Genomic DNA, 15990 nt, shown 5'->3' with positions numbered 1-15990 from the left:
CCCGAGGTACCACTGTATTGGTTACCTGACAAGACGTGTTTTTATTGTTCTGACTTAGTAAGATAGCGGCTGAATGACAACCCTCACTGCGAAGTGTGCTAGGAACTGGACAAATAACCCTCCTGCCACAGACACCGTTAACGAAAATGGAGTTAAATAGCTCTTGAATGTAGCCTTTGTGTGCATTCTGCGACATTCCCCAGAATCACCTACAGAGACAAAAAGTTCTGAGGCAAAAATGTTCTCGTGCAAAGGGCTCCCTGAGGACAGCAAGTTTGAAAATCATTAGCATAGAAACTACACGGCGTAAGAGTAAATGGTGGTTGTGAACCCTGCATTTTCAAGTGAGGTACATAAGTTTCACTCTTACGGCCCCAAATATTGACAAAACAGATGCTTAGTGCTCTTGAAAGAGCAATTTTGGATTCCCATTGAAAACAAACGGCTCAATTCCCCCAACAAATCTAATCCTTAAGAAACTCCTTCAGCTCTAACAAATGAAGCAGTAAAGACCCCATTTACCTGCTAGTTCTAGTATAACACTACATGGTCCATTAGTTCCCCCCCTAGCAATTGTATTCTCGGATCACCCACTGCTACCGTCTTCAAGATGAGCTCTCGTAAAACTCCAGTCTTCGAGTCACAAGACCCGAAGCAGGCTAACTCAGTTCAATAGAACCATTTGTGAGTTATTTACTTGAAGACTATACAGCTCCCTGTTTATAGAATAGATCCAAAGTCCCTGAAAGGCACTCAAAACCATTGATTCACAGTAGGGGTTTGTTTTTTAATAAAAGGTTTTTTTTTACAATCAAGAGAATGATCGTTCTCAAATCCATTCTAAAAGCAGGTTTCTTCTGCACTCTCCATTAACCCAAGATGGGTGTGGGTAAAAGATTTACACGTACTTTCTTCTGTCCCATTCCATAAGCATGGGCAGGATTTTCAAATTGCAAGGTGCTTTGAGTTCCCCATTCTTACAGATAAGGCAATTTTTTAAAAAAAACATTGTAGAACCAAAGGAACAGGATGTCCACACAGCAGCTCAGAAGGCATTCTTGTACATTTTCACATCTAAAAATCATCACAACATATGCCGATTACATATTCTACATTTTCCTTCACATCCTTAAGTTTGTAACTTCCATACAGCTAGAAACTTAAAATTGTCATTTCAGGGTCATGGCAGAAAATGGTAACATCCTTTACCTTGTTTCTCAAATACATCTAAATGCCCACTTAAGTTGTTAGATCTTACTAAGACTGCAATTCTACTCACCAGGGAGGGGAAACCTGGGACCCTCCAGATGTTGTCGGACTTTAAAACCCATCAGCCCCAGGCAGCGTTGCCAATGGTTCTTTATTTTATTTTGTAACTATTATATGCCACTTAAAAAAAAACACACCATGATGGATGCTGTAGTCCAACAACATTTGGAAGGCCCATCCCTGCTATTCAGCTACCTCAGTGAAAGGATGGAGGTATCTGCCAATTAAGTCTCTCATTCTCGTTTTTCCAGTCATAAATTATGTCCACTAATGAAAAGACACCTGCTTCTTGAAGGAAAGCAATGACAAACCTAGACAGCATCTTAAAAAGCAGAGACATCACCTTGCCAACAAAGCTCCGTATAGTTAAAGCTATGGTTTTCCCAGTAGTGATGTATGGAAGTGAGAGCTGGACCATAAAGAAGGCTGATCGCCGAAGAATTGATGCTTTTGAATTATGGTGCTGGAGGAGTCTCTTGAGAGTCCCATGGACTGCAAGAAGATCAAACATATCCATTCTTAAGGAAATCAGCCCTGAGTGCTCACTGGAAGGACAGATCCTGAAGCTGAGGCTCCAATACTTTGGCCACCTCATGAGAAGAGAAGACTCCCTGGAAAAGACCCTGATGTTGGGAAAGATGGCGGGCACAAGGAGAAGGGGACGACAGAGGACGAGATGGTTGGATAGTGTTCTCGAAGCTACCAGCATGAGTTTGACCAAACTGTGGGAGGCAGTGGAAGACAGAAGTGCCTGGCATGCTCTGGTCCATGGGGTCACGAAGAGTCGGACACGACTAAACAACAACAATTTACAATTAAATAACAATTTTCATGAAAAATTGTCAGCATTTAATGCAGATTTCTCTGCGTACATAGTCACAAATTGTTGACAGTGGCTCCAGGAGATAAAAAGGGAAGAGGACCCAAAAAGACAGACTCTGAGACACGCACACACCAACCAACAGAGAGAGGAAGAGGCAAAACAGAAGCAGCACAGCTGTCCCTCAGACCCTAGAAAGGGGCAGGGGGAAAACAAGCAAGCAGAGACCTACACACCTGCACTGAACTCAATTGGACCTACTGCCTTTTAAATCATTGATCTTCAACCCTGATTGCAGTTTGGGCACTGGGGACTGAATTTAGCTTACTTACAAGTGTATGTCAATCTTCTGCAGAGCTCCTTCACCTTGCCATGCAAGGCTAATGAAATCTGTACCTGATGCAATCTCTACTGTACAAGTATTAGAACCGCAAGCTGTTCCCCTTAACAGCTGCATGGGGGTTGCATTGAGTGCACCTTTTTATCACTGTCACATACCAATAGCTCGAATGGCATCCTTTGCACCTGATCCTTCTCGCCTTCTGTTTTTTGTTTTAAAGAGACCAAGCCAACAAACAGGGGTGCTGAATGGGGGGGGGGGGCATCCGAACGGCACATCAGCATGCCCTGCGGCATGCGCACACGGTGCGGGGCGTGCTAACATCATGTGTGCATGCCACAGGGGATGCATGCAGGGCATGTTGTCGTCATGCAGCCGAGGCTGCCTCAATCACACAGAGCACATGCCAACATAGACAATAAATGGCGGCCATTCTATGGTGCAATTCACCCATGGATCACTATCCACCAGTTGAAGCCCAACACTTGTAAGCAGTACAGTGGTTCCTCGGGTTAAGTACTTAATTCATTCTGGAGGTCTGTTTTTAACCTGAAACTGTTCTTAACCTGAAGCACCACTTTAGCTAATGGAGCCTCCTGCTGCCGCCGGGCCGCCGGAGCACGATTTCTGTTCTCATCCTGAAGCAAAGTTCTTAGCCCGAGGTACTATTTCTGGGTTAGCAGAGTCTGTAACCTGAAGCGTATGTAACCTGAAGCGTATGTAACCTGAGGTACCACTGTATCTCCAGCTGTGTGCAGTACTGAAAGGACAATGCTTTTCTGATACATTTGAGATCAATAATTCTCTGTCGCACGAGCACCTCAAAATTCCACTATGAACCTGTATGCGGTCTTATGGGCAGATCCTAATCCTTGCAGCATCACCAATGATGTTCAAAAGACAGAACTTTTTAATTGTTGCACAAAAGTATGAAGTAACTATGAAATTACCCTACAGTGGAATTCTAAGGAGATGTGGCTACTACAAACATTTAGGATCTGGGTAGTAGTCTACAGTCCTGAATATTCTCCCATGGAACAAATGACCACCCAAAACCCAGCATTAGAGAGCTCATGAATCATGCAGTACATCTTCTTTGCAAAAAATTGTTCTTAAAGCATTCCTTCACTTTGCAAAAGATGTTGCACGCCACTTTATCTGTATTCACACTGAGCTCTTAGTGCTACATTTAGCACTGGAAACGTTGTTCCTCCTAGATGGATTGCATGTGCCACATTCTAAATGAGCACTAAACTCATTAGTTCAACCTTCAAGCAGTTCAGTGCAACACGGCTACTACGGTCCCTACAGCAGAACCTTCCAATTAGCTCAGTCAGGGAGGGCAGATATTCATGATTAGATCAATGGGTTTGTGTCTCTCATTGCTATTTTAGAAGGCTAGAAAACAGCTTTCGCGATTCTCTACAGTTAGGAAGGTAGGCAGGAGGGGATAGTTACCGGGAACAGGAAAGTATGCGGGAACACCACATACTAGTTAATTTTAGCTCCCATTTAAATTTGGAATGGCTTAAGGCCAAACTATCTGTTATATGCAATGGTAGCCTGATGGCTCTTCATTAACAGGAGAAGCTGCCTTAGAAGGAGGTGATTTGAACCAGAGAAGTAACAGGCAAAGCATTCTCTGAAAGTGGCCTTTTCAGTCAAAGGCGTACCTAGGCTCCCTTGTGCCCCCTTGGCAAGGAGCTGTATCTGCGCCTCCCCCAGGGGGAAAAATGCTATTCTCCAGTGGGTAGGGGCCAACGCTCCCCACTGTGTGTGCACAAAATCTATAGTTGCTTAAGGGCCAAGGGAAAGGCACTCTGCATATGCCCAGAGACTCTACTACAGTTTTGCATCTCCCAGAGTGCAGACCAGGTACTGAAAACAGTGGAGCCCTGACCCAAATTCACACTTGCTGCCCCAATTCTCACGTCCCTCATTGTCCGTCAGATTCCTCTTCTTCTCACTCTCTCACAACCACGTCCCCGCTCCCCGTCTTTGCGTGCCACTGAGTGTAACTGGAAGAGGGGCAAGATGGAGCCATCTGAAGCCACAAGCTTCGCCCCAAGTCTCCTGAACCAGGGGAATACGGACACCTCGCTTCTCTTCCCAGCCGTCCTTCCTCACCTGTCCTGCAGGCCAACCCAGCTGGTGGTTTTGGTGGCGTGGCCGATGTAGACTTTGCCACTGTAGTCGCTAGGTTCCTCCCAGCCCTTGGGCAAAGGCAGCTACTGCATGGGCATCTTGCCCACCGCTGGTGGCTGCAGCTGACAGACAGGTGGGCCAAGCCTGTCAGCGGCCCCATGCAAACAGCTCAGCAACCCACAGCCCAGCCGCTGGCCTGGCAGGCTGGGGCCAGGACACAGGACACAGCTTTCCTTTTATACCTTCTGGGCTCGACGAGGCATGTGACCCTCCCCTGTCCTGAGTCTACTCCACCTGAGGAATCACACACCTCCTCCCTGAGCTAGCAGGCCCCACCTGGGCTGTGGGTCCTTGCCGGCCTTCCTTCAGAGAACTGACAGCTCTAAGTTCAGGATCCCTGAAAGCGCTTGAAAGATCTCACTCACAAGTGTTGGTGCTGACCTTTAAAGCCCTAAACGGCCTGCGTCTATTATACCTGAAGGAGCATCTCCACCCCCATCGTTCAGCCCGGACACTGAGATCCAGCGCCGAGGGCCTTCTGGAGGTTCCCTCATTGCGAGAAGTGAGGTTACAGGGAACCAGACAGGGGGCCTTCTTTGGCAGTGGCACCCGCCCTGTGGAACGCCCTCCCTTCAGATGTGAAGGAAATAAGTAGCTATCTTATCTTTAAAAGACATCTGAAGGCAGCCCTGTTTAGGGAAGTTTTTAATATTTAATGCTGTACAGTGGTACCTCAGGTTACATTTGCTTCAGGTTACAGATTCCGCTAACCCAGAAATATTACCTCAGGTTAAGAACTTTGCTTCAAGATGAGAACAGAAATCGTGCTCCGGCGGCACAGCAGCAGCAACAGGAGGCCCCATTAGCTAAAGTGGTGCTTCAGCTTAAGAACAGTTTCAGGTTAAGAACGGACCTCCGGAACGAATTAAGTACGTAACCAGAGGTACCACTGTACTGCTTTTAACATTTGATTGGAAGCCGCTCAGAGTGGCTGGGGAAACTCAGCAAGATGGGCGGGGTATAAATAAATAAATAAATAAATAAATAATTATCATCATCATCATCATCATCATCATATGTGATAATTTTGCTCTCCTTGACATTTGATGAGATCTTGCAGGAAATCAGCACCTACTTCACGTCACATCAGTGCAGGACGGGGGCTCAACAGCTTTGGCTGTCCCCGCCTAACAAAAATCCTGGCAACACCCATTTATGCCTCTGACCGCTCATCATCATCCCACCATCAGTCCCCTGGCTTGGAGCCTTCTTCTCCTGGGGGGTTCCCCAGCTGGTGCCTCCCACCATCCCTCTGCATCTAGCCAGTCCAAGACACTTGGCTGCTACAGCCATGGCATCTGACCAAGCCTGGAAGGAGAGGGAGAGAAAGTGGATTCACATGCCCTGGCCGGTGCCTGCCTCCTGCGGCTACAGCCATCTGGACTGGGAAAGAGCCTGGCTGTCTACTTGCACACATGTGCACACACGCCCTCCACCGCCACAGGAAAGCCTTGTAACTGGCATAAGCAGTGCCAAGCAGAGGTGAAATTTTTGCTCACTCACCCCGGGCCTGCACTCTTGGTGGAGGCCAGCTTGACCAACCCCTAAGTATGCCCCTGTTTCCAGTTTAAAGATGAGGGAGGTGGTTATCAGGCTACTGCTCCACACACTTGTGTACAGTGGTACCTCGGGTTACATACGCTTCAGGTTACAGACTCCACTAACCCAGAAATAGTGCTTCAGGATAAGAACAGAAATTGTGCTCCGGCGGCGCAGCAACAGCAGGAGGCCCCATTAGCTAAAGTGGTGCTTCAGGTTAAGAACGGACCTCCGGAACGAATTAAGTACTTAACCCGAGGTACCACTGTAGACTGAAGATTTTCCCCAACCTTCCTTTTACTGTTTGCACTGATACGTGTTTGTGAACATGTGACATTAAATGTGCAGTAAATGTGTCAGCTTAAGCAGCTTTTATAGCGGTAGCGCACAAACAGGTTCTTGCTCAATGCCAGCCTCAAGTTCTTGGCAGGGAGAAATGGGTAATTCTAAGGCTGTGTGCTCCATGACCTCAAGTCTATAATTTTTCTTCTTTTCCCTCTTTGTTAAAGCTTAAAAATAAATTATATGCTAAAAACCTGTTTGCGCATTGTGATTTGGAACACTGAACCCTACAATTACTTATTTTTCTGAAACATCTGTAGGTCTCCTTGCCATAATTAAGCCCTAAATTCGTAGCTTAAAATAACTTTGAATTTAGTCAAAAGACTACAATCACGGAAAATGCATGATGTTACTACAAGGAATCTGTGACTTGGTTTCTAGAAGACATTGAGGAGCTAGAGGGTGATAGGTCAAAGGCTCAGGTTGCCTTAGAAATATGATGCAACCTGTCCAGTTACTAAGATCTGCAGAAGAGGCTCTTTTGAGGATGCCACCACCTACAGAGGGCTGTCCTCTCCTTTCACTCCAACTGTGAAATAGAGCAGTGGTTCTCAAAGGGTGTGGTGTGCCACACTGGTGTGGCAAGGGAGAATGGCAAGTGTGGCAGGAAGATTCAAGGACAATCAAATAAACATTTAAACCAGAGTTTCCCAACCTTGGGTCTCCAGCTGTTTTTGGACTACAATTCCCATCATCCCTGACTACTGGTCCTGCTAGGGATGGGACTGGTAGCCAAAAACAGCTGGAGACCCAAGGTTCGGAAACCCTGATTTAAACATTTCAGTGTAGTATAGAATAAAAAGGTAAAGGGACCCCTGACCATTAGGTCCAGTCGTGGCCGACTCTGGGGTTGCGGCGCTCATCTCGCTTTATTGGCCGAGGGAGCCGGCGACAGCTTCCGGGTCATGTGGCCAGCATGACTAAGCCGCTTCTGGCGAACCAGAGCAGTGCACGGAAACGCCGTTTACCTTCCCGCCAGAGTGGTACCTATTCATCTACTTGCACTTTGACGTGCTTTCAAACTGCTAGGTTGGCAGGAGCAGGGACTGAGCAATGGGAGCTCACCCCATCACAGGGATTCGAACTGCCGACCTTCTGATCGGCAAGTCCTAGGCTCTGTGGTTTAATCCACAGCACCACCCATGTCCCATAGTATAGAATAGTATAGAATATAGTATAGTAGTATGGGTTTTTTATTTGTTTGTTTGTTTTGCAGAATATGGATAGATATCTTTACAAAATGAGAGCAAGAGCCACGTCATCGACCCAACACGCCTCCCTCCCATCTGTAATGGCCATGAGGAGATTGGAAGATTTCACTTCCATTTAAGATCAACAACAGTTTAGTGTGTCATCTGAACACTAAACTGTGTTTAATCTTAACTATGATTAGTGAAAGCTGGTAGTGGATGGTGTGGAGGTGCTTACTAGGAGGGAAGAGGCGGTGGGGAAGGTGGCATGGTGAAAACACAAAGGCAATGGATTGGCTCCAGTGGTGCATTTTCAATGTGCTCACCTTACCACAGGCTTCCTCAACCTTGGTCCTCTAGTCTAGATGTTTTGAGACTACAATTCCTATCATCCCTGACCACTGGTCCTGCTAGGGATGGGAATTGTAGTCCAAAAACACATTGGGAAACCCTGATTTAAACATTTCAGTGTAGTATAGAATAGTATAGTATAATTTGTTTATTTATATTTTGCAGAATATGGATAGAAATCTTTACAAAATGAGAGCAAGAGCATCAAGTGATACTGAGGACAATCCTAGTTGTGATCCAAAATCACCACTTGAACAAAGTGCTGGAGAATAGCACTGGCTATTCTTCTACAGTTCTCCATGGGATTTTCAACTTCAACAAATATGAAAGATCAGAAAAGAGAAATAATTCTCTGTGTTGATGAGGAGTTGAGAGTCCGTCTCAAATTAGACCTAATATATAAATGAGATTACCTGGCAAAAGCAAGCTCACACCTCTCATTTAGTTTGTATACATATTTAAGGTAATTAATGTGAGAGGCTTGTTTGTAATTAAATTTTGGGAGGAATTCATGCTTTTATGTAGCTGCATTCTTTTATACTTTCTGGATGTCTCATGATATTATAAAGGAATTGTGTTCTGTGTTATAAATCAAGCAGTGCCGGGAGTTGCTTCTTTTTCCCACCAATGTATTTGTTATCAATTAAAAAAAAATCAGTGTGGCACGAGCAAATTTTTATTCTGAAAGGGTGGCCCAGAGAAAAAGGTTTGAGAACCACTGCATCTATCTCTGCTTTTAGAAAAGGTGCCAAGTCACATATTTTCATTTGGCCTTTAAAATTTCCTAATGGTACTGCTTGTTTAATGTTTTTTTTATTATGCTTTACTGTTGATTTTAATGTGTTTATGCTGTTTTGTTTTTGATTTGTTGTACACTGCCTTGCTGGGTTACAAAAACGCAGTGTAAACCCATTAACAACAAATGATAAAGAAATAGTAGCAGCCCAACACATACCGCTTAATAGTCCTGAAAATGTGTTATATTTAACGCGGACTCAACTGGTGCTAAATTTACATCTGCAGCATCCTTCCCTTTTACATGTTCATACTATCCCGTATTAGTCTACCACATTCAACAATCTGAATTGTTTACTTGAATCTGATTTTGCTTTTTGATTATTATTATTTTTGGTGCAGTAAAGAAGTCAATCAGAAGTTGAAGTGGGTTTTGCAGGGAATCATCATTTCTTGGCAAGATTCAGCTGCTCATGAATGATTCACCTCTCTTTCATCTCGGAGTAACTAATCACGTAAACAGCAGGGTTCTCTGTACTACTTGCTGGGTGAAGTTTACAGCTATGGAAAACAACACAGCAAGTCGTGAAAAACTCAAGCTAATCATGAAAGAAAGTGGGTGTAGCTGAAGCATCCTAAAATTCCTTATTTGCATTGATAAGATAACAATATATTACGATAAGAAATGCTGGAATTACAGCCCCAGAAAAGTGTTGGTCCACCCATGGAAATCGGTTGATACCCTAATGTATCATGAGACCAGGGCCCTGCAGGATCTGATTTCTTTCCGCAGGGCCTGTAAGACAGAGTTGTTCCGCCTGGCCTTTGGCTTGGAGCCAATTTGATTCCCTCCCTCCCTCTCTTTCTTTTTCCTTTTCCTTCTCCTCCTGCGATGAGGCTACATTTTAATATTTTAATGTTCCATTATTTTAATGTTGTATTTTATTTTTGTTTTTAAGTTGTAATCATTCATCTTGTTTTTATTATTGCTTGTAAGCCGCTCTGAGCCCGGCCTTGGCTGGGGAGGGCGGGGTATAAATTAAAAAAAATATTATTATTATTATTATTATTATTATTATTATTAATGTAGGCTCATCTCCGCTGGCTCACATTCCAACAAGCGTTCAAGCTACACATGGATGTTCCACTGCTAAGGTTAGGGAAGCACATACCATTTAATCCCAGGCTAATCTATTACAGACTCACACTTCTGCTCAGCTGCCATGCAGGTTATTTTTGAAAAATTAACAGTGGAGTTGTGTTTTTTACCTGCAAACCGCCCCCCCCCCAATACCATACCCTGTTGCAGATAGCTTTCTTCAAAGTCAAGCTCCTATATGCAAGTCAATGATGACATGTGAATTTCCAAGATTTTGGAGAATGTCTTGCTCTATTCTTAGGAGTAATGGGTGCTCCTCTGAAACATTACTTGCTACCCCATTTGCTTACCAGATTACTTGTTGTTGTTTATTAATTAATTAATTAATTAATTCCTATTTATTTATCGCCTTCCACATATATACCTCAAGGTATATATAACATAATAAAACACCTAAAAAACAGTTACATGGAAACAGAATATGAAATTTAAAAGCAATACAAAATGGACACCCATACTTTTTCAACCATATTATTATTAGTAGGGTGTGTGTTGTGTTTTTTTTGCAGTTGCTCTTGCAAAAACCTCTGTGCAATTATATAAACCACTTGACCAATTGCACATTAAAAACATGGTAAATATATTTTCACTCCATCAGGCTTTTGCCTGCAGCGGTTGCTTTTACTCGTGATCTCTGCAGTTGTTTTTAAAAGGATTTCATGTTGCATATTTGAACTGTTTTATTCTTTGTATTATAATATTTTGTGTGTGATGTTAAATTGATTTAAGCATCAGAAAAAGGCGAGGGCAGACATATTCATTTAAATAGAAATAACTATGTGTTGTGCTAAAGTCCTGCAGGTGTTTTTCATTGGCAATGATATGCCATCTACACACTCGACAGCATCAGGTATGGACATAACCATACTGTGATGCTGCCATTCAACTCTTTTTAAATAGGACTAAATAGGACCACTGTCATACAGGAAGCAACAGACATTCTCCAAAGGCTATTTTAAAAAAACCCCTGATGAACATAAAATGAAAATAGTAAGGACATATGGAATAAGGGAGTTGCACCTCACACCACTACTTACATTACAAATAATACTTAATAGGCAGCTATCAAACACACACAGTAAGCCCTATAGCACTGAGGGGAATATATCAAGCTGTACATAGCAGTTCCTCAAATTAAAACTTGCTAGGCGAAACGTTTTGCACAGGAGCCAAATCAGAGGCATTCACTTTTTGTTATCGCTGGCAACACCTGTAGAATTTTTAATCTGCAAAGTATCCCAGCAACCATCAGACTTCTGAAATTTGATCACTAGGTCGCCCTGACCTGGGCAGGATGCTCAGCAAGCACACAAATCCCATCTCAGCAATTCGCAAGAAACCCTGCAAAGTGGAGAGGCCTCTCATGTCGTATAGGGGTTTGAAACAAACAGAAGCAGAACAACTCCCCAATTGCTTCTGCTTGCTCTATGGCTCCCAACTTAACGCCTGGGAGTTACTTAATGGGGATGAACCACACTCGGCACTTATTACATAAGAACATAAGAATAACCTGCTGGATAAGAAAGAGCCGGAGCTATGGGTTTGTGTGTGGCTGTTTTTGTTTGGACTCAGATGAAGCCTCCAGAGGGGCGCCATTGAAGCTCTCAGCCTGTGCGTGTGTGTCCACAAATGTGCATGGGGTGGATGGGTGCCAAACTGGGTCTTTGACCAGGGTGAAATAAAGCCTAGTTTTGCCCCTGGATGAGGCCACCGGCCCATCTAATCCAGGATCCTGTTCTCACAGCAGCCGACGGGATACCTGTAAGAAACCAGGGAGCACAGCATGAACAAGAGCACACTGCTGCCTCCAACGCTCCAGGGCACCTGAGGAAATTATAATGGACCCAGGCACTTTTTAAAAAGGAGGGTGCAAGGCAGTTGTGGGAAGTGGGCCCCACTGAGGCCCTACCCACTGCCCCCCCCCCCCAGGTGCTAGGTGTCGCAGGGAGTCCCTCCCCCATCCTGGATTAAAGCACATATTCCACTCTTGTAAAACAATTGTCTCCCTGCTTATTTATATGCAGAATTCATCATGCAAAAGGCTGGGCTGGATGAATCCCAAACCGGAATTAAGATTGCCGGAAGAAGTATCAACAGAACTTTGATGGCAGAAAGTGAGGAGGAATCAAAGAACCTCTTAACAAGGGTGAAAGAGGAGAGTGCAAAATATGGTCTGAAGCTCAAGATCAAAAAAGCTAAGACCATGGCCACTGGTCCCATCACCTCTTGGCAAATAGAAGGGGAAGAAATGGAGGCGGTGAGAGATTTTACTTTCTTGGGCTCCATGATCACTGCAGATGGTGACAGCAGTCATGAAATTAAAAGACACCTGCTTCTTGGGAGAAAAGCAATGACAAACCTAGACAGCATCTTAAAAAGCAGAGACATCTCCTTGCCAACAAAGGTCCGTATAGTTAAAGCTATGGTTTTCCCAACAGTGATGTATGGAAGTGAGAGCTGGACCATAAAGAAGGCTGATCGCCAAAGAATTGATGCTTTTGAATTATGGTGCTGGAGGAGACTCTTGAGAGTCCCATGGACTGCAAGAAGATCAAACCTATCCATTCTGAAGGAAATCAGCCCTGAGTGCTCACTGGAAGGATAGATCCTGAAGCTGAGGCTCCAATACTTTGGCCACCTCATGAGAAGAGAAGACTCCCTGGAAAAGACCCTGATGTTGGGAAAGATTGAAGGCACAAGGAGAAGGGGATGACAGAGGATGAGATGGTTGGATAGTGTTCTCAAAGCTACCAGCATGAGTTTGACCAAACTGCGGGAGGCAGTGGAAGACAGGAGTGCCTGGCGTGCTCTGGTCTATGGGGTCGCTGGACACGACTAAACAACAAGAGTATATATTTAAAGTAGATGAATAAATGAACAAGTTAAGTTAATTTGGATACGCAGAAGATATTAAAAATTTAAGAAACTGCAGAAAGAGGGGGAAGGAAGTCAAGTTTTTGAAATGTTAAAATGATGTAAAATCAGTGACATGTATTAACCTGAAAAGCATAAATATAAATATAATAATAATAATAATAAAGCAGGTCTTCCACACCACAGGGTGTCCCTTATTTCCAGACACACTTCATCCCTGGCATTGCCATGCTTTGGCAGACTTTTTGTTGCATTTCATTGCATGCACGAGGTTCTAGGTTCAATCCCCGGCCTCTCCAGCGGAGAGCTGAGGGAGACCCTAGTTTTAATAATAATAATAATAATAATAATAATAATAATAAAGCAGGTCGTCCACATGACATGTTGTCCCTTATTTCTAGACACACTTGATCCCTGGCATCGCCATGCTTTGGCAGGCTTTTTGTTGCATTTCCTTGCGTCCATTAGGTTCTAGATTCCATCCCCGGCCTCTCCAGCGGAGAGCTGCAAGGGAGACCCTAGTCTGAATTATTATTATTATTATTATTATTATTACTTCTACCCCGTCCATTCCAGCCACTCTGGGCGGCTTCCAGCGCGCATATAAACATCAGAAAACCTCTGGAGAGCCTCTGCCAGCCAGTGCAGGCAACACAGAGCTAGATGAGGGCCTACTAGGGCAGCTCTCCCTCTGCCCAGCTTCGCCCCCAGGTTGGCGGGATGTCGCAAGCAACTCGAAAGGACTCGCAACAAGGGCACGCCTGTAGTTCTCGCCCTGCAGAGGCGGCGTTTCACCGGGTTGGCCTGGCCGGGAAGGAAGACTTGGAGACACCACCAGACACACTCGCGCCCCTCCGCCCCACCGCCCGGGACGAGCCGCTCTCACCTAACCCCGCGGAGCGGGCGGCGAGGGCGAAGCAGCAGGCCCCGCGTCAGGCGCTGGAGGGCGGCAGCGCCGCTGAGCATCGCTCGGGAGGGAAAAGAGCCGGGCGGAGAGGAAGCGAGAGAGCTCCTACCTTGGCCAATGAGAGAGCGCAGGGGAAACCGGTTCTCCCACCCCCGCCCCACTTCAGGGAGGCTCGCTCGGCCCACGAAGCAGGCCGGGCCGGGCCGAGGCGGGGAGGAGGAGCCGCCGCCGCGCAGAGGATCATCCAGGGAGGAGCCGCGCAGGGGGAAGGCGGCCGGAGGAGGCCTGGCCGCGCGGTGGCGCGACTTTGCCCGGAGAGGAGGAAGCGTCGAGGGTTGCGAGGGGAAATGCTGCCACGCTGGTTTATTAGAAACAAATAAGCAAACAAACAAAAACAAAGTAGTGGGGCAAGTTTCCCACAGGTTCTGTAGCCGGGCTGGTTTTATTTATTATTACATTATTACTATTGTTACAATTATATATCCCAAACAGTGCCGGATTTACGTATAAGCTAAATAAGCTATAGCTTAGGACCCCACAATTGGGAGCCCCCAAAAAATTTAAAGGGGGGGGAAACTGGATGTACATTTCCAAAACAAAAGATAAGTCCAACAATTTCTTAGATAAAATACATATTTTGTTATGTGCAAATGGCTTTAGATACCTATTGGGTCCATAAATTACCATATAGCATATATTGGATACCAAAAACAGCGACAATTTGTGGTTGACAAAGGACAGCTGGACATATAAACGGCCCCATTACCTTCAGTAGCTTAGGGCCTCATCAATCCTAAATCCAGCCCTGATCCCAAACAGTCATAGGAGCAGTCAACTCCTTTCCTTTGCCCTCCTCCCCAATAAAATATTTTAGGGGCACTTCTCACCCCCGAAAAAAGGCTGCTGGGCATCGCCATTGAAATAGTGAGAGTGTGCCACATCATGTGGCCAAATATGCAGGGCTGGACTTGCCTGCCCCCCAATAATAATAATAAGTGCTTTTTCCCCCTTGGGGGACGCATACCCCTAAACATTTTGTGAATCTAAGTTTGGCCTCATCGAGGAGCAGTATTTCAATATGAGTAGGAAAATGAAAGTACCCCTAAACATTTTTTTAAAGAAAAAAAGGCACTGATAATAATAGGTAAAAGGTAAAGGACCCCTGGACGGTGAAGTCCAGTCAAAGGCGACTATGGAGTTGCGGCACTCATCTCGCTTTTCAGGCCAAGGGAGCCGGCGTTTGTCCACAGACAGCTTTCCGGGTCATGTGGCCAGCAGGACTAAACCGCTTCTGGCGAAACGGAACACTGTAACAGAAACCAGAGTGCACAGAAACACTGTTTAAATAATAATAATAACAACAACAATAATTATTATTATGCTACCCTGCCCATCTGGCTGGGTTTCCCCAGCCACTCTGGGAGGCTTACAGCATATAAAAAAAAAAATCGTAAAATATTAGACATTAAAAATTTCCCCATACCGGGTTGACTTCAGATGTCTTCTAAATGTCAGATACAGTGGTACCTCAGGTTGCATACACTTCAGGTTACAGACTCCGCTAACCCAGAAATAGTACCTTGGGTTAAGAACGTTGCTTCAGGATGAGAACAGAAATCGTGCTCCGGCAGCAGGAGGCCCCATTAGCTAAAGTGGTGCTTCATGTTAAGAACAGTTTCAGGTTAAGAATGGACCTCCGGAACGTATTAAGTACGTAACCCGAGGTACCACTGTAGTTGTTTATTTCATTGACATCTGATGGGAGGGTGTTCTGCAGGGCAGGGAATTTGTTGTGAAAAGTTCCAAAATCCATATTGGAGAAAGGCTGCAGTTCATTTGTAGAGCATCTACTTTACCTGCAAATGGTCCCAGTTTCAGTCCTCAGCATCTGCTGGTAGAGCTGGGAAAGAACCTCATCTTAAACCTTGGAGAGCTGCTGCCAGTCAGTGTACTGTAGACAATGCGGAGCGCGATGGACCAATGGTCTCAGTAAACGGCGGCGTCCTACGTTTGTGTCTACCTCCCCCCCACCCAACAAGAATGTCATTGTAGTTATCAAAACCACAGCCCCACCAAAAAGCTGGAAATTAGCACTGAAGGACATCTACGTCTGTGGAGTTTGCGCTGTTTCGTTCTTCCACTGGACGCTCCAAGCTTAGACCCCTGGGCTTTAACACGCCATTCTTTTGTGTTTCTGTACAAATAATTGAGAAACATTTACCATTTTGGGAACCTAAGTTATGCCGCCTGTCTTTTCTT

The 15990-nt window shown here is 45.1% G+C and overlaps 1 protein-coding gene across 4 annotated transcripts in view; it reads right to left on the bottom strand.

Annotated features, from left to right (window-relative positions):
- LOC114600939 (enoyl-CoA delta isomerase 2) overlaps positions 1–13974 on the bottom strand; it is a 36007-nt gene extending 22033 nt beyond the window's left edge. The window contains exon 1 of one of the 4 annotated variants that reach the window (XM_028737823.2): positions 13841–13974. Coding sequence is in view for 2 of the 4 variants with exons in the window: in XM_028737822.2 (XP_028593655.2) it covers positions 13711–13790 (80 nt within the window). In the remaining 2 variants the exon portion in view is untranslated. Of the gene's footprint in view, positions 1–13710 lie in introns of all 4 variants that reach the window. The other 3 variants (XM_028737824.2, XM_028737822.2, XM_028737821.2) reach the window with 3 other exon arrangements.
- Positions 13975–15990: the final 2016 nt, after the last annotated feature.

The sequence above is a fragment of the Podarcis muralis genome, chromosome 8 (genome assembly GCF_964188315.1).
Source record: "Podarcis muralis chromosome 8, rPodMur119.hap1.1, whole genome shotgun sequence".
NCBI lineage: Eukaryota > Metazoa > Chordata > Lepidosauria > Squamata > Lacertidae > Podarcis > Podarcis muralis.
Note: the sequence above shows the minus strand (reverse complement) of the source record. Positions and strands in the feature narration are given on the sequence as shown.